This window comes from Guyanagaster necrorhizus, assembly GCF_019112545.1.
Source record: "Guyanagaster necrorhizus MCA 3950 unplaced genomic scaffold BT62scaffold_3, whole genome shotgun sequence".
Lineage (NCBI taxonomy): Eukaryota > Fungi > Basidiomycota > Agaricomycetes > Agaricales > Physalacriaceae > Guyanagaster > Guyanagaster necrorhizus.
In genome coordinates this window covers 1,016,801-1,033,709 of record NW_025064882.1, presented here as the reverse complement: position 1 = coordinate 1,033,709, position 16,909 = coordinate 1,016,801, and the positions used below count along the sequence as shown (strand labels likewise).

The window sequence follows — 16,909 nt, the reverse complement described above, 5'->3', positions numbered from 1 at the left end:
ACGTGTTGACGCGATGCTTGAAGTTGCTTAAAGCTTTGGTTCCAAATACAGCCAAAAGAAGAACATCGAACTCGGCATCCGGGCCGGTGCTCTCTTCCACTAACCGCCACGATCTTACGAATCTGTATCTCAGGATTTTACTGCTGTCCTTCATTTATTTGTCATGTATTCTAGTCACCACCATTCTCGACCTCGTGTATCCATACCTTCAGGCTCCCAGCAGCCAATGAACCCGGAACCACCTTTTTCACCCTATGCATTCGAACTTACGCCGGCACCAGACCGTCAACATGTGTCGAATTTATGGGACACCTTAGATTCGCAACATGTTCCAGGTGCCTTCGAACCACGTACTCATTCTATGCTGAACATCAGCTCCCAATCTTCCAATCTGAGTCGCGCAAGCACAGTTTCTGCGGCATCGGAGCCTCTTATCCCTTTCCCGGAACCTCAGTTATATCGTTCATCGTCTCAAAGAGCTAGCCTTTCTCCAGGAAATATTCCAGTACTCACGCATCGACACAGCAGAAGTGCTTTGGGTGGCGGTGGTCCGCATCTGCGACGAGAAGAGTCGCGTCTATCTTTGGCTTCGTCTTATGATCAGCTGGATGATAGTGACCATTATGAAACTGCATCTGCTGGTGTACGTGTATTTTTCTGTAACAAATATTCTCCTGATTCATATGGTTGTAGTCCCATGGTAACACTGATAACGCGACTCAGCAGCTTTCTAATTTGTCGTACGTGTTTCAACGCCAGGAGAGCACTATTTAACTTCTGCGACAGACTGGAGTCGGAGGAAGGACTGCGGAAGTTTCAGGCCGGGGAATTACCCGAAGTTGATCAGGAATGGTATAAACTAGTCCCTCCAGAAGCCCGGGAAGCTCTCGGAAAGAAAGAGGTACAGAGACAGTCTGTGCTATTCGAAGTATTCAAATCAGAACGTGAATATGTCTCTGACTTGGAAGCCGTGCAGGATGTGAGAAACACCTGTGCTATGTATGTTATGCGTAACTAATGACTTGTTTCCAGGTTTTCATCACGCCGTTGAGGTGCGCGGACCCACCTATTATTGCCGAAAACAGCCTATCCGGGTTCATTGCCGAAGTTTTCGGGAACTTGAGTCAGATTCTTACCCATCATCAGCGACTTTTGGCAGCTCTCTTTGCTCGCCAGCGCGAGCAACATCCGTTCGTTCTTAGTATCGCCGACATCATACTGGAGACTGCTTTGAACCCCGGTTTCAGATCTGCGTACGAAATCTACATCAAACATTACCCCATAGCAGAGTCTCGTCATCGAAAGGAACTCAAGCGAAACTCTTCTTACCAGTCTTTCGTCCAATCTGTATCTTCCGACCCGAGAATTCGAAAGCGTGACTTGGTCACCTTCCTCTCACGCTCTGTGACTAGGCTACCACGTCTGAGCTTGCTCCTAGAACAAATACTGAAATTGACCGACAAGGATTCCGAACATCCAGACTTGGAAAGTCTACCTATCAGTCTAGGGATATTCAGTGATTTTATCAAGAGCACTCAGCCTGGAATAGAAGCTGCAGAGAGCAAGGTCAAGTTTTGGTCTTTATGCGAAAGTTTGCAGTTTCAGAAGGGCGAAACGATCGTGAGAATCTTAGACCTTACTACTTGCCTACGCCTAATATGTCATGTAGGACATGGATCTGTATGACGACAGCCGGACACTAGTGTACTCCGGGCCTGTAGCGCGAAGATCACGTTCATCAACGTCCGGATCTTGGACTGACCTTGTTGTCGCTCTACTGGATAATTACTGTAAGCTCTCATTTCTCCTTGGATGATTTCTCATCACAAGGGATACGCAGTTCTTTTGACTCGCGAAGAGACCAGGCCAAATGCCGTCGTCAAACGATTTCTCATTTCCCGCGTACGTTATCTCCTTGCAGCATTTCAGCTAACCACTGAAACTGAGATAGCCGCTTCCTCTATCCTTCCTGCGTTTAGGAACCTTCTCCGACCCACCTGAATATCGCAAAGAATACGATAAGGAAGGTGGTGTTTTGGGTTTGCGATACCACAACGTTCCCATTTATCCTTTCACCATATACCACGCCTCGAGTAGGGCAAACCGCCGATATACCCTCTACGTTTTGAGCGATTCAATACGCAAAAAGTGGTTTAACTATCTTGTTGATGCCATCGGGGTCAACAAAGCCCGACAGGACGGAAACATGGTATGCTCTGTCATATCTTTACGTATTGTCCCCACTTACAAAATATACCAGTACTTTGACGTTCAAACGCTCTCCGACTCTTTTTTCCGTGTCATGGGACCGAAGTACAGCTCGGGTGGGCGCCTGACTGGCAAAGTTACCAGTGCGGTACCATTTGGTTGGTTGCTACAAATTGTTATCGTATGTTTGGAACTCACTCAGATGTTTAGTTAGTGGAGGACGTAACTTTCTTGCCGTTGGCTGCGCGTCAGGCATATATGTCTCATTACGTGGGAAGGATGGTCAGTAGCATCTTCTTGTTCGCACCTTAACACTTACCGTCTCAGAGTTTCGAAAGGTTCTGGATCATTCTAATCCAACATCTATAGCTGCCGTCCAGACGTTTGAAAAAAAGATCTTCAACAGATTTCTCGTACATCATGATTCGGTCCTGACGTCGTATTCCCTTGACCTCGTTGCGCGGGTGGCAGTTGGTCAAGCTCAGCAAAAAACCCTAGAAGCTTCACTGGAAAAAATAGCTGGCCACGACGCGAACGTTCTTTTCTTTCGGCAAGTGCACATCGGTACAAGGGTCTTGAGTAAGCGGTTAAGCGTCTTATTGATAAAACGACTCACATACAGCTAGTCATATATGCTTCAAAGAGGCTTTTACAAGTGTCGCTCAGCCTTCACGTACTTGAGGCTGTGGACGTATCAGAGACGCCTATGTCTCCGAGGCGCAACTCCTCAACAACCGGAATATCCTTTCGTCCTTTTGGTGATGTTCGTGTTCTGCTTGCGTTCGCATAAAGTTTGCTAACTAATCTTGGGCGATTCCCAGGCTGGGTATGTTCCCAAAGACGCGTACGACATTACAGCCCTTGTCAAAACGATTGGGGTATGCACTGATGCTGGGATAGTCATCTTGGATCCAACCAAGTGCGTCACAGCTAGTCTCTTTTAGTAGCCTTGTTGATTTTATGACTAGCTTGGCACGATCTGCGGTGACAGTCGTCCCTAATCTCAGTGACGCGACAAACAATGCCGCTATGGCGACACTGAAATCTCGACTAGAGGGTGCTAAACCATTAGGGCTTGTTCGATGTGATTCAAACGAGCTTCTGGTTGTCTATAATAGTCGGTGTTCATTCCAACATTCCAATCGAGTTCTCTTTGTCTTAACTCGCTTTTCAAGGTGTTGGATGTTATATTACAAAGCACGGCCAGCCCAGCCGTGCCTGTAAATACCTCAGGTGGGAAACGCAGGCGACGTCGTTCGCCCATCGCGGTGTCCATTTTCTTCTCTTTTCATCGGGGTTCATCGAAGTCAGGAATATTATCACTGGCCGTCTTGTGCAGGTTATAGAGAGCGACAGTATTCGCTGCTTGTATTCCGGACCTGCCACAAGCTCAAATGATACGATCCTGGTCGGGATGCGAGGCGCCAAAGACGACAAAGACGGTGTTAGCGAGCGTATAGTGGAGTTAGTGGAAACGAAAGAGCTCGGAGTGAACCATCCTCCAGTTACCAACGGCGCACCTGGAATGTGGGATGAGTGGGATATGTGATTTATGCTAAGTAAATCGCTATTCGCTACGTTACAGCTCGACCTAATATGTATGTATCTACTCGTGTGTATCCAGTACATAGACTCTTTTGATTACTCTTTGAACCCCACAAAGAATCTCAAGGGGAGACTAACAACAGAAAACCCTCATTGATCAAAGCGACAACTGGGGCTGTCTGGGAAATCCGACATGAAAGTAGTCGTGCCTCGTAGGTCAGAAGCGCCTTGTGATCTAGTAAGATAAAACGGTACAAAAACGTAGATGAGACGCTCACTGATTCAAAGACCAGCCGTACCGGACCTACGATGTCGATGTCGAGTTTCTGAATCAACTGATCGTTGCCTGGAGCTTTCAACGAGAGCACAGGCATTCGGCGTCAGGATGTATAAAATTGGCAGAGTTTTTGACTAAAGCAACACCGTACTCATAAATGCTACAACAATCTATATATCTGCATTTCTACCTCTGGGAGTAGAATAAGGATTATAGGTAACCTCTAACAACTCACTCTTACAAACAAACAGTCTTCCTAAGGTTCTTCTGCTTCTTCCGTAGTAAAAACCAGGCAAACACCATCATCTCCCGCACTGACAACTACAGATCCATCCAGACCAAGAGATGCACCCAAAACGGGGCCTTGGTGGCCTTTATGTTCCTGAATGAGAGTTCCAGTACGAGCATCCCACGTCCGTAAGGTTTTATCAGCTGAAGAAGAAACCAAAAGATAGGTCTTAGGCGGAGGCAACGCCAGCAGTGATGTGACCGCATCCTATGAAACGCGTTATGATGCTTATGGCGACGCCGACCAGCCAATAACATACCTCATGTTCGAGTGTTGTTCGCAATCGCATCGTTGATAGGTCCCAGATATAAATCTTTCCGTCAGTTGCTCCCGTAGCAACAATACCAGGTCCGGTATTGTTGTTACCAATCAGGTCTATAAATTGGACGGCTTCGATGCTTTCGCCTTCAGTATGACCTCCCAAAGTTGCGACGACTTCACCCTTGCTCAAACTGACAACGCGGACGCCTCCCGCGGCACCACCAACAACAGCGAGTGTTGAAGAGAAGTTAACACCTAGAGAGGTAATACCATCAAGGTTGAAACGCGCATCATCTGCAGACAATTTGAAGATAGGTGCAGATTGCCTGGGATCCCAGTATATCAAAGTTCCGTCTGCACATGCTGAAACAATTTTTTTGCCTGGAGAAGAAATATCATGATAAGATTTTAACGTGTTGCGTGGCGCGAACTCACCGTCTGGGGTAAATTCCCCGCACTGTACAGCCCCCGTGTGTCCCGCAAAGACCTGCATTGTATTCCCAGAAGGCACTAAACAGACATTGTCAATGGAAAAAAAAAAAAAGTAAAGTAAAGAGAGGAAACGCACGCTGCCACAACCAAAGGGTGGAATCATTCGATCCTGCCAGTAGCACAGAACCTTTAGGATGCCATCGCAAAAACTAAAGGGAACTCAGAAACGAAAAAAACCAAATCATTATCAGAAAACATACCATGACCTCATCAGGCCCTTGAAGTTCTGTCAGAAATTCCCAAGTCCGGTAGTTTTCCGTCCCCACTCTTCTCCATATCCTGACCTTTCCGTCCATGCCTCCAGTTGCAATGAGCTCGCCGTCCCGACTCCAAGCTGTGCTGGTCACGCTGTCGCTATGGCCCGTCAACTTGACAATCACCTCTCCGTCTGTGATGTCCCAGATGTAACCAAAGTCGTCTTCTCCTCCAGATGCCGCGAGGGCCTCTGTCGGATGCATGGAAACTGCAAAGACGGATGCTTGGTGATTGGGAAAGGCTTGCACCGAGTTATCTTCGCCAGAGGAGGATGATCCAGGTAGTTCGCCGACAATATCGTCATCCTCTCCGTCATCGTCCTCATCCATGGGATGGTCACCATCGTCGGGCACCTCTGCAAGAACGTCGTCGCTGGTTATGTATTGATCGCCTGCCTCGATACCGTCGAGATCAGGATCTTGGTGAATAGTGTTGGAGGCCATTATAACGGGTGATGGTCGAATGTTTTATAATGGCTCGTTTTTAAAAGGTTTCCGCAGTGAACAATTAGAAAGCGCTGCCGAGCCCAAGCTGACTGAAGTTGATGAAGCTGAGTGAGCCCGCTGACGGACCGGAAGAAGAAAGTATTTGATTTTGCGATCGATTAGATAACCGCGTGGTCAGACAGGGGTCACCACTATCTCTTCCAACTCCACTCCTTGCCAACTCTCGCACTAACTAAGCATGACTAATACTGTTTTTCGTTCTAACAATAAATTGTAAGAAAATGCGTCCGAAGTTATCCCGAGAACTTGGCAGAAAAATATCACGTAGACTAATACGTTTGATGACCAATCAACTGACGTGGAGATATTTGTGGCCGGCCAAACGGCTCGACCAGAGTTACCTTTTCTTTTCCCCTCTCCCATCATGAAGGCGTTTTTTGCACTCTTTGCGACCGCTTTTGTAGCCGGAATCAGGGCTTCTAATGTTCTTGAGCTAAACCCTGGAAATTTTGATGACGTTGTCGGTGTCGGAAAGCCTGGTCTTGTTGAATTGTCTGTCGCGAACTTGCAATGTCATTGTCTCAGATCTAATTAGCCTTTTGTGACTAGCTTTGCTCCCTGGTGGTATGTCAGAAATTCTTTTGGTTGGCTCGTCATAGTGATAGACGTGGCGTGGTACTGTTAGCGGACACTGCAAGGTATATATATATGTCTATCACAACTACCTATTTGTTTCGTACTAAGTAACAACTCAGAATCTTGCGCCTGTATACGAGCAACTCGCAGATGCATTTTCGCATGTCAAAGATAAAGTCTACATTGCCAAAGTAGATGCCGATGGTGAAGGCAAGCCACTGGGCCAAAAGTATGGTGTTACTGGTTTTCCAAGTAAGCAACAGGCCGTCCCCTTTGTGTATTGTTCTGACCATTAGTCATCAGCGTTGAAGTGGTTCGACGCCGATGGTACAGAGGAGGCTTATTCGGGTGGACGCGATCTCGACAGTTTGGCCGCATTGTAGGAGACCTTCCCTTATCTGCATTGCAGTAATTTCTCAACTAATATCACGCGACAGTATCTCCGGAAAGGCAGGTGTCAAGTCGAATATTAAGCCGCCCCCGCCGCCGTCATACCCCATTCTGGATATTTCAACGTTTGATGAAGTTGTTATGGTCAGTAAATGAGGACATGCCAAAACATTCATGATACTCAAGTCTTATCAAGGATCCCACTAAAGACGTCCTCGTGGCATTCACTGTCAGTCCATCTATGTTGGTTTCCCTCATTCCTTTTTTTCTCAGGTACCTGTAGGCGCCGTGGTGTGGTCACTGCAAAAATATGAAGCCGGCATATGAGAAAGGTGCTGTTATTCTCCTTGCTACGGTGAACTGACTAAAACCAGACTCTGTCAGTTGCAACCACCTTCCTGCCGGAAAGCAATGTATGCTTTGGTCTGTTCTCGACTTTTATCCATCCATTCACAATTTTCAGTGCATTATCGCCAACGTTGATGGTGATGACAAGAAAAACAGTGACTTGGCTAAGAAATATGAAGTCACAAGCTTTCCGACGATCCTGTTTTTCTCCAAGGATAACAAGGAGGGTATCAGTTACGAGGGTGGTCGCTCCGAAGTCGACTTTGTCAACTTCTTGAATGAGAAATGTGGCACACACCGTGCAGTCGGAGGAGGTTTGACCGGCAATGTAAGTACGGCCTAGATTGTGTGAAGACATGACTGATTCGTGGGAAACGCAGGCTGGGCGTCTCGCTGACTTTGACGCTCTAGCTAGCAAATTCTTCACCGCCGCTGACGACGCGAAGAATGCGCTTGTTGAGCAAGCGAAGGCTCTCTTAGTCTCCAATGCGAATGAATCTGCCCAGTACTATTTCCGGGTTATGGAAAAGCAAGTCAATGGACCTGCTGGGTACCTTGAGAAAGAGCTGGATCGGTGAGCCCTCCCTTTGTACGTCTTTGTGTTCATCTTTTGATCGAGCACCTGCTTTCCCCCACCGTTATCATCAATACACACGCGTGATCCACACTCCATCAGGCTGGAGTCGTTGCTGAAAAAGCGGAGCCTTTCGCCATCCAAACTCGACGAAATAAAAATCAAAACGAATATTTTGCGTGCCTTTGGAGAGAGCCCAAAGGAGGAGACGATTGGTCGAGAGGAAGCTGAGCTATAGACGTCAGATCATGGGGCGCTTGTATGATATCTGAACAAGAACAAGTTCTTAATTTAAAAGCCATCTGCGCCGAGTGCAGCGTATAGTGGAAGATCGTCTTGAAGGGATCACCAGCCTGAGTAGACAAAGCAGTGGCAAAGCATGGCCTCATGTTTGACACGCAGCATGACGTGAGCTATCATCGATCCGACTTTTATCTTTTCTTTCATCTGTAAATACGCATTTAAGCCCCAACTTTCTTCAAGTCGTCTTCTTACTCGCCGCATCAGCTTCAAAAACGGGTATCTTCAGTAATCTGTAAGTCAACTACATGTGCTTTGTTCGAGTTGTACCTCACGTCATTAGCCGAAGGATCTCTGCCTTTTTACGCGATAGATCATTCCCAATGACCGATAGGTCCAGTATCGCTCCCGACAAGTCTGTTACAAAGCCCCTCAAAGTCTACCGCTTCCGCCCAAATCACCATGAAGCGCAGTGGAAGCACCTCAAACTTCACGGTGAAAGCACCAAGCACATGTCCACTCCAGTCCAGCTCAGACTAGTGACATGGAATCTGGACTTTTCAGCGGATCATGCTGTAGAGCGTTTCAATACTGCTCTAGAGTATCTCCAGTTCGAGGTCTTCAAATGCGACGATGGACAGTCACCAGGGCCTTGCTGCATTCTGCTTCAAGAAGTGAGACCCGAGTGCCTGAAGGAACTGCTTAATACTGACTGGGTACGCGACCATTTCGCCGTGACGCCTGTCGAACCCACCAAGTGGCCTGGGCCGCATTACCAATACGGCAATGTCACTCTCGTAGAGCGGACGGTACCCATTCGGGATGCAGAGATTGTGTTTTACGGCCGCACGGAGCATGAGCGTTCAGCTATTGTGCTGGACCTACGCATGATCAGTACAAGGGGCTTCAAGCGGAACTTGAGGGTTGTCAATACGCATTTGGAGTCCATGGCGACGGGACGGCCGAACAGGCTGCATCAGTTGAAGGAGTGTGCCGTGCTGTTGAGGCACTCGTCGACCGGGGGGATCGTAGTCGGTGACTTGAATGCGTTTGATCAGGATTTTGATGATGCGCTCCTCAGTGTGGAACTGATTGACGCTGCCGCGGAGCTTGACGAGGAGGAAGCATTCACCTGGGGGGAACAGGGAGGAGGTGCAGGCGAATTTCCCAAGTCCCGTATGGACAGAGTGTTGTCCTATACGCCAGCTGGGAAGACGAGATTCGATATCACGCCGCCACAAAGGATTGGAATGGGATTGAAATGCGGAGAGTTGTGGGTGAGCGACCACTTTGGTCTCGAGGCTACTTTGACGGCCGTACGTTGACTTTCGTTAAATAATGACTTCCTATTGACTGGTGCTTGTATACACCGATAAGCCTGAAGGACCGGAGGACATAGACGAAGAAGTGTCAAAATCTGAATCTCAGTAGTTCTGTGTTGTATACATGTTTTAGTATCATTATGACAAGCCGACTTCTTTCAGCTTAGTGAAGTAGAACTTAAAAGAAATGCGGTTTCTACATTATGCCAATATAAGAACCGTAGAATCGTAACATAACTAGCCCTTTGTCATTCGTCTAGACATACAAATACTAAGTTAGAGAGAAGGTATTTGCTAATAAATTAATGTAAATGCAGTCTAAAGAGGAAGCAAAGGATTGAAATGATGATATGGTTGATCATCCAAATGGACGGAGAACGTGTGGCCGGGGGTCCGGCCAGTAAGAAATAAAATCTACTTTTAGCAGTCTTGCAGTCGATGGTATTGTACAACATGTGAATTTTCCTGTGACGTGGTCAGAAACAGGAAATGATACCAGCAAGAAACCCGTACATCTTTTACAACAACGTTTCCGACTGCATGTATAAATTTGAGACGATACCCCCGATCAACTTTACGGATGAGCCAGTACCTGAGCAATAGACGGGCCTTGCTTCAAGTTAGCTGCATACGCCGCAGCAGGTGTAGGAGCCGACGCCGATGGCACCGACATGGGTGGTTTTGACGTACGCTTCTGATCCTTTTCGCGACTTCGAATGATAGCGGCCATGATTGCCGGGTCGCGAGAGGAAGGTGACGATACTGATGCCTGCCTACGTGGTAGTGGTGGAAGGACATCCTCAGGAATGACTGACAGCGTTGACGTAGACGAACTCGCCGGCATCAAGGATGATGTCGACGACGTTGATGCCGCTGAAAAGGCAACGGAAGAGACTGATGTTCGCTTATCCAAAGTAGGAACAGAGGGAATGGACGTATCACAGCCAGCCGTACCGCCGTTACGTAGGGACGACCGTTGTGAAAGTGTCGATTTCTCCGACACCTTACTGTAACGTTTGGGTCGCGGGGTTCGTACTGCTGTCGTTGACTCACCACCAGACGTCTGGTGAGATTCTCCACCAGAATCATAATCGGCGTTAAGATATCGGTACGCGGGATTTTTTGATTTAGTGGGCGAGGATGGACTGAAAGTGCTCTTCTCAGCTTGCAGGGCACTTGTGGATTTAGAAGCGGCCAGAATCATCGGACTTTCCCCAACGGCAGCACCTCGATTGTTGACAAGCCAGGTGAGCCCTTGTATCTCCTTTTCTCGTCTAGCGGCTTCTCTCTCCAAGAGGGAAATCTTCTGTTCAAGCTCGGTCTTCTCCGAAAGATACGCTTTAGCGGCTTTGAGCAATTGATCTACTTGTTGAGACCGGTCTTTTAACGCCTGTCGCAATTGTTCAACCGATGCAGAATCGATATCGAGATCATCGTTCTCTTTATTGGATCTCTCATCATCCAATCTTCTGTCAAAAGATCCACAAGGGGACAATGGGGGGAAGGACGGAGAGTAAGGTATTGGTGGCAATGAAACTGAAGACATAGTATGGGCTCTACGCCGACCATTGACTATGCTTGTCGGACCTGCTGAAGTTGTTAGAGAGGGAACATCAGGGAGAGAGCGGAGAGGAGGCTCAGGAAGGGGAATGGTGGGAGGCTCGTGAGGCGATACTCCCTTGGCTAGGTGCGACGGTCGTTGTTCCTGAGAAGAGTATGGTATGGATCCTAGCATTCGACGTGTCTCTAGAGAAGTACGATGACCGGGCAATGACGGCATGGGCGGTGTGGAGAGCGTCTCTGATTCCTCATCTGAATGTCTGGAACCGTCTTCGACGCGATGTCTACGCGTACTCCGCGTCGATTTCAAAGATACGGCATCATCGGTGTAACTGCGGGTGTCACGCAGCTTTACGGGTGGGGATTTCGGTAATGGAGGGATTTCTGGGGAAGACAGCCGTGGAAGGGACTTGATTTGGGTATCGCTTTGATATGCTCTGTCGTCACGCGTCGAAGGCTGTTGGTTGGTAGGGGAGAATTTGTTACGAGGTTGAGTGAAAAGGTCACCGTACTCGCTGAGATTGTCGGGAGTTAGAGACACGGTTATTGTAGGCTGCTTGGGTCGTGGCATCGCCGAACGGTGCTTGCGATTGGAATCAGAAATGGTAGTGCCAATGGATGTGGGCCGAAGGCTAGATGGTGGAGATAACAATGAATCAGAGGTGTATCCATTGATTGAAGGACTATGCGATGGTAGGCGTGTAGGCTTGTTCGTAGATTTCGGAATAGAATGCGCGACACGAACAGCGATTTTGGAATTCAATAGCGAATGGGCATCAGAAGCACTGGTAGAAGCATGGGAATGGGAATGGGACACAGACGAATCCGATGGTAAGGCGTTGCTGAGCAAGTAAATGTGAGTGATACAGTGTATTGCAAAGGGAGAACGACATACATCTCATCTGTCAATGATGTTGGCCGCTGTCCATCATCAATATTGCGAGATTCGAAAGTAGTACGCCCATCAGATACGGTAGATTTCTTCCTGGCGCGTCCTAGGAATGGGATACGGGAACTCTTACTCTTATTGGGAGGCTCCAATACGGGCTCCCCTCCGTACACCAATGAAGATGACGATGGCTCGTTTGAGGCTTGTCGATGACTGGTATGACTCCTTAAAAAATCGGTAAAGTGCAGCTTGCGTGCATGCGACATGTAAAGGACAGAAAAGAGAGTGGAGGTCAGGGCAAAAGGAACGTATTTGTCGGAAGGAAAGACAGACACTGTCAGCGAGGGCGCCGTCCTCAAAGGATATAGAGTCGAAATGCAATTTCACAGGGTTGGCATTACATACAAAAAATTTAAAAAAATTAGACGGGCCTGCTTGAACAAGCGGCAGTGCCATTTGTGACTGTGACACTGAGGGGATTCGGCTGCTTCGGCTCGGTTTGCGGCTCCGAATGCCTCCAGGGCTGTCTCGTTCCTTATCATTGCGGCGTCGACCTGGAAACGCTTACTAATTAGACATAATATTAATACTAATATTGTCACATTATTGCCTATTATTGCCGGTGATGTTCTAGGCCGTTCCTTCTGGACCATATGGATTATGACATTCAAATTCGACAGACAGTTGTTCCTAACAAGGAAGATTCAAGGTAACAAGGATCATGCTTTCTCATGGGTTATTTAACAACTCCCGAGTTCCATTCTACCAGCTGGGAACCGCGCTATGTATCCGGCACAGGCCACTTTTTATTCCCAGCTTTTGGTCGTCGCACGTCCGTCAAACAATAATATCTTCTAGTCCCATGATGCTATCGATCAGACCGTGGAGAATCATTATGGTGGTCGTCGGCTTCAGTGTTCCATGCTGCATGCGATAACAGGTAAAATGGGCTGCAAGTATAAGTTCCCAGCTGTTCCCAGGTACTGATGACCTTGTGAACCCTTTGGCCCTACTCTTGCTCTCAAATTTGGCATGCTCTGGTCCTTCCTCCTCTTTCTGGGCGCTGCCCCGCCCCTTGGTGTCTTCGCTAACCCACTCGCGACCAAACGCTGGAGTGATCTTGTCGAGAAACATTCTTGGGCGGAGATCCCTCGCGGATGGGAGTACGTCCGTTCACCTGATCCAGAACATATCCTTGAAATGCGCATCGGCCTCAAGCAAAACAAGATTAATGAGCTGATCAGCAGTTTATATCAAATCAGTGACCCCAAACACGATCGGTACGTGCTTTTTCCGCTCACGGTGGCGGTGGCGGAAATATTATCTGACAATTCGGGCCCGGCAGCTACGGAAAACATTTGTCAAAGCAGGAAGCTGACGCTCTGGTGGCTCCTCATCCCGACTCTGCTGAAGCGGTTGAGTCTTGGCTTTCTGATCATGGCTTCAAGACCGACGATATCACCTTCCGTTCTGGAGGAGGAGAATGGATCGTCATTCCGATGACTGTTTCTCAGGCGGAGGCCATGCTAGGGGCAAAATATGAGTTATACCGACATTCTCTCTCGTCGTCTTATGTTGTCAGGACCTTGAGTTATTCGCTACCCCGTGAACTGCACAATCACATAAATATGGTGTCACCTACGACCTACTTTGGTACTCTACGCAGCATGAAGGCCACGCATTTCATCCAATCTAACAGTTTCGGAGAAGAAAAGGGTTTCACTCTGTCACCCGAAGCAGTGCCTCCAAGTAGTTGTGCCACGCAGATTACTCCGGCCTGCTTAAAAGTGCTTTATAACAGTTGGTCTAGATTAATGACATGCCCTGATTACCCCAGATTAATGCCAAAATAGCTTCAGGTTATGTCCCGCAAGCCACCGATGTCAATGTACTCGGCATTGCTGGCTATTTGGATGAGTTTGCAAATCGTGCGGATTTGCAGGTAAGAATTTCGGACGCTCTCTTCTGTAGAATATTACACTTAGTCCCTTCGCGTTTCTTTGTCATAGACTTTCTTTACTGCATTCCTACCGGAGGCAGTTGGGACCTCGTTTGACACCATAACAGTTAACAATGGTGGAGACAACCAAAGTGACCCTGGTGTTGAGGTGCGAGTCACCGTCTCTTGATAAACCGCATTGCCTCACCTATTTCCCCAAAGGCGAATCTAGACATTCAATACACAGAAGGAATGTCATTTCCTACGCCAAATATTTATTACAGGTAGAGTTTTCGGTTTTTTATAATCGCCTCCCTCATGTTCCGTCCAGTACGGGAGGATCGCCGCCCTTCAATCCTGATTCCGAGACTCCCACGGACACCAATGAGCCATATCTCGATTGGTTGAACTTTGTGCTTTCCCAAGACACAATTCCTCAGACGATCACCACATCCTATGGTGACGATGAACAAACGGTGTGTATTTGTGCATATGCCGATGTATGCCGCAACCTGACAATATCCTGAATGAAGGTTCCCAACGATTTCGCAGTTAGCGTATGCAATTTATTTGCGGAACTTGGTGTTAGAGGCACTACGGTTCTCTTTTCTAGCGGGGACCTCGGGTGCGTGCCGTAATAATGATGCCCATTGACCACCTCACTTAAAATATCTATCTAGCGTTGGCGGCGGGGACTGTCTAACCAACGATGGTACTGATACTGTGTTGTTCCAGCCCGATTTCCCAGCAAGGTGAGAGCGCCCCTTTTCTCCAATTAAGGCCTCAGGATTGAAGGATTTCTTCCTTCAGCTGTCCATTTGGTAAGACCAATGACGATGGTACCATCGGACTGGAAACACTGATATTATTCAGTGACTGCTGTTGGTGGCACCGTTGGTATCAATCCCGAAGTCGCAGTTGACTTCTCGGGCGGTGGATTTTCTCGGTATTTCCCAACACCAGACTATCAAGTCGAAGCTGTGAACAGCTTTTTGGAAGGACTGGGTGACACATTTTCGGGCCTTTTCAAGTTAGTCGCCGAATCGTTTTTGTTACCCTTGGTACCAGTACTTATATTCAAACAGTTCCAGTGGACGCGCATACCCCGATGTCGCAGCGCAAAGTGAGAACTTCATTGTGATCATCGGTGGGGAGGCTTTTTTAGTCGGCGGAACCAGCGCAAGCTCGCCGGTATGCCACCGCTTCCCATTTTGTTGAATGCTTCAGCTTAATTCATGACAGACTACAGCAGGTGTAATTTCGCTGTTGAACGACTTCCGTCTATCAAACGGTCAGAGCTCGCTGGGATTTATTAATCCGTTGATCTACGCCAACCCAGGGGGATTCAATGATATTGTATCTGGAAGTAATCCAGGATGCGGAACTCAAGGTAAGTATCTTTTAAAGCACTTTTTCTCTCTGTGGGTTGTAATCAGTGTCTTCTCAGGATTTTCTGCTGGGATAGGTTGGGATCCGGTGAGTCTTGTCTGACTCTTATGCACGTATCACAATGTACTCAAATCCACATGTATAACAGGTGACCGGTCTTGGTACTCCGGACTTTTTGAAGCTTCAAGCCATTGTTTCGGCGTGAGTTTAGATCGTGGATTTCGCATAAATATGGAAAGAACGTATCTTCGCATCTTCGCCACCTTATCGATTCCTTGTACAGTGAGAATGGGTATGCTTTGCAAATCCAACCGTCAAGTAGGCCAAGAGACGATGTTTAAATCTTGTATGCAAGTGCAAAAAATGCTGTCTTCCCCTGAACGTCAATATGGCCAATAGCACCGAACATAACGGGATAGTTCACCTCCGGGAGAAGACTGGCAACGACTGCGCTGTACCTAAGTGTTGGCCCTGTTCCGAGGACTGGGACAACACGCACCGGCGGTGCAAGGTGTTCCTTGTTTTGCCGTGACCGCGTCAGTGGAGAATATGCGGCCACTTGAAAATGGAATTGTCGGCTTATGAGGAGCAAAATCAGGTTCTCATTCAAGTATCATATGGCCAGGGGGAATATGTCAGCCCAAGTTAGCCCCTTGACTTGCGGTGAGGCACTGGGTCGAATTGATAGCACTATTGTATTGCTGGACCCCGTGGACTTCCGGGTACGTGAAGAGACGAGAGTATCTGCCAGCATCTTGCTTTGGCAGTAATTTACAATCCCCCAAAGTTGGGTTTCAATGTTTCGACCCTATCGAACAATTTCGCGTCTCTAGTCGAGCTCATATCCCAAAGTACAAGACTTAGTGGTACACCGAGCATTTCATGCGATATTCCTGTTGACGGCGTCCGACTCTGGGATGAGTTTACGGCTGCCCATAGACACCATCAAAGCAGCGGGAATCAGTCGCTGTGCAGACACTGGAGATTGGAGGTGTTTGGTAACGAAGGGAATATAATAGTAATGCTTTGCCCGGAAGCCATATTGTAGCATTGCTTTACTTGTCCAGACAGTGCTTCCCGTTGAAGCCCCCAATAATGCTGGAGACAGATGAGATCAAATTTAAGGAAACTCTCGAGATGATATGATTATTATGTTGCACAGGTACCACGTTGAAGAGTGGATTTCGAATTAGTAGCGGTGGTCGCGAGGCAAAAGCGATGCCGAGCTGCCGGCTTCGTCATTTGACTTGACCGTGCGCACTCACCATTTTTCCCAGCCAACGCATATTGTTATCAATTGTTGAGAAATTTCATTTCATACCTCAGAGGTGACTCTAATAAATTCTACGCAAAATCATCCCCTAATGCTTTTTCCCGGGCAGTTCCCTGAGGTCACAATAACTTTGGTTGGCGTTATGTGCAACGTCGTTCTTCGATATACTTCCACCGGTCCCGGGGATACTGTTACCGCGCTTTCAAGACCATCAATTGGCATCACTATACTTCAATATTAATACTGATGTATTATTGGGTGACTTCCCGCAGCATTTAGAAACACAGATTATTTTATAAATCCATCAAAGTCCCAATTTGAAATCATTTAGAATTTATATTTCTAAACCGTAAACCAATTTAGGTCTGGAAACACAAACAGCGATCGGTGAGGGTTAACTGAGGCCGAAACGAGAGACAAAGGCGAGATAGGTGTTACTTTCCTTTAATCCTGGACTTTATAGGCCTCGATAGGCATCCGAAGTGGACTGCCTTACAAGTTTGTTACTACCGTGAATTTCAGAAAGTTACCCGAGTCGGGTATGAAAAAGACAGTAGTTGGGATGGAAAAAAATGG

General features: G+C 47.6%; 6 protein-coding genes across 6 annotated transcripts; 4 read left to right on the top strand and 2 right to left on the bottom strand.

Moving 5' to 3' along the window:
- The first annotated feature begins 87 nt into the window (after positions 1 to 87).
- BT62DRAFT_926827 (uncharacterized protein) lies at positions 88 to 3,927 on the top strand. Its single transcript, XM_043185124.1, has 14 exons — positions 88 to 643; positions 694 to 740; positions 787 to 979; positions 1,033 to 1,620; positions 1,670 to 1,790; positions 1,841 to 1,902; positions 1,952 to 2,209; positions 2,261 to 2,366; positions 2,419 to 2,490; positions 2,536 to 2,787; positions 2,835 to 2,971; positions 3,030 to 3,127; positions 3,177 to 3,325; positions 3,384 to 3,927. The coding sequence occupies exons 1-14, from the start codon at positions 164 to 166 to the stop codon at positions 3,755 to 3,757; spliced, it is 2,937 nt and encodes a 978-aa protein (XP_043044674.1). The 5' UTR covers positions 88 to 163; the 3' UTR covers positions 3,758 to 3,927.
- A 201-nt stretch (positions 3,928 to 4,128) lies between these two features.
- BT62DRAFT_1071763 (WD40 repeat-like protein) lies at positions 4,129 to 5,894 on the bottom strand. Its single transcript, XM_043178803.1, has 5 exons — positions 5,273 to 5,894; positions 5,149 to 5,221; positions 5,016 to 5,090; positions 4,579 to 4,961; positions 4,129 to 4,526 (listed from the first exon to the last, which is right to left on the bottom strand). Exons 1-5 carry the CDS (start codon positions 5,768 to 5,770, stop codon positions 4,287 to 4,289), a joined length of 1,269 nt encoding a protein of 422 aa, XP_043044673.1. The 5' UTR covers positions 5,771 to 5,894; the 3' UTR covers positions 4,129 to 4,286.
- Positions 5,895 to 6,187: 293 nt separating this feature from the next.
- BT62DRAFT_926826 (protein disulfide isomerase) lies at positions 6,188 to 7,970 on the top strand. The gene is made up of 12 exons (XM_043185123.1): positions 6,188 to 6,325; positions 6,383 to 6,397; positions 6,459 to 6,471; positions 6,529 to 6,661; positions 6,713 to 6,788; positions 6,847 to 6,943; positions 6,996 to 7,028; positions 7,083 to 7,131; positions 7,184 to 7,212; positions 7,263 to 7,475; positions 7,528 to 7,721; positions 7,824 to 7,970. Exons 1-12 carry the CDS (start codon positions 6,198 to 6,200, stop codon positions 7,957 to 7,959), a joined length of 1,116 nt encoding a protein of 371 aa, XP_043044672.1. The 5' UTR covers positions 6,188 to 6,197; the 3' UTR covers positions 7,960 to 7,970.
- A 191-nt stretch (positions 7,971 to 8,161) lies between these two features.
- Positions 8,162 to 9,558, top strand: BT62DRAFT_926825 (uncharacterized protein). The gene is made up of 3 exons (XM_043185122.1): positions 8,162 to 8,256; positions 8,305 to 9,277; positions 9,339 to 9,558. The coding sequence occupies exons 2-3, from the start codon at positions 8,345 to 8,347 to the stop codon at positions 9,390 to 9,392; spliced, it is 987 nt and encodes a 328-aa protein (XP_043044671.1). The 5' UTR covers positions 8,162 to 8,256; positions 8,305 to 8,344; the 3' UTR covers positions 9,393 to 9,558.
- On the bottom strand, positions 9,471 to 12,146 carry BT62DRAFT_990804 (uncharacterized protein). The gene is made up of 3 exons (XM_043190251.1): positions 11,739 to 12,146; positions 9,797 to 11,685; positions 9,471 to 9,748 (listed from the first exon to the last, which is right to left on the bottom strand). The coding sequence occupies exons 1-2, from the start codon at positions 11,996 to 11,998 to the stop codon at positions 9,858 to 9,860; spliced, it is 2,088 nt and encodes a 695-aa protein (XP_043044670.1). The 5' UTR covers positions 11,999 to 12,146; the 3' UTR covers positions 9,471 to 9,748; positions 9,797 to 9,857.
- A 526-nt stretch (positions 12,147 to 12,672) lies between these two features.
- BT62DRAFT_403481 (subtilisin-like protein) lies at positions 12,673 to 15,453 on the top strand. Its single transcript, XM_043180800.1, has 14 exons — positions 12,673 to 13,012; positions 13,078 to 13,532; positions 13,586 to 13,674; positions 13,742 to 13,840; positions 13,894 to 13,955; positions 14,003 to 14,147; positions 14,205 to 14,296; positions 14,352 to 14,423; positions 14,482 to 14,492; positions 14,545 to 14,701; positions 14,757 to 14,862; positions 14,914 to 15,061; positions 15,119 to 15,147; positions 15,209 to 15,453. The coding sequence occupies exons 1-14, from the start codon at positions 12,765 to 12,767 to the stop codon at positions 15,263 to 15,265; spliced, it is 1,770 nt and encodes a 589-aa protein (XP_043044669.1). The 5' UTR covers positions 12,673 to 12,764; the 3' UTR covers positions 15,266 to 15,453.
- Positions 15,454 to 16,909: the final 1,456 nt, after the last annotated feature.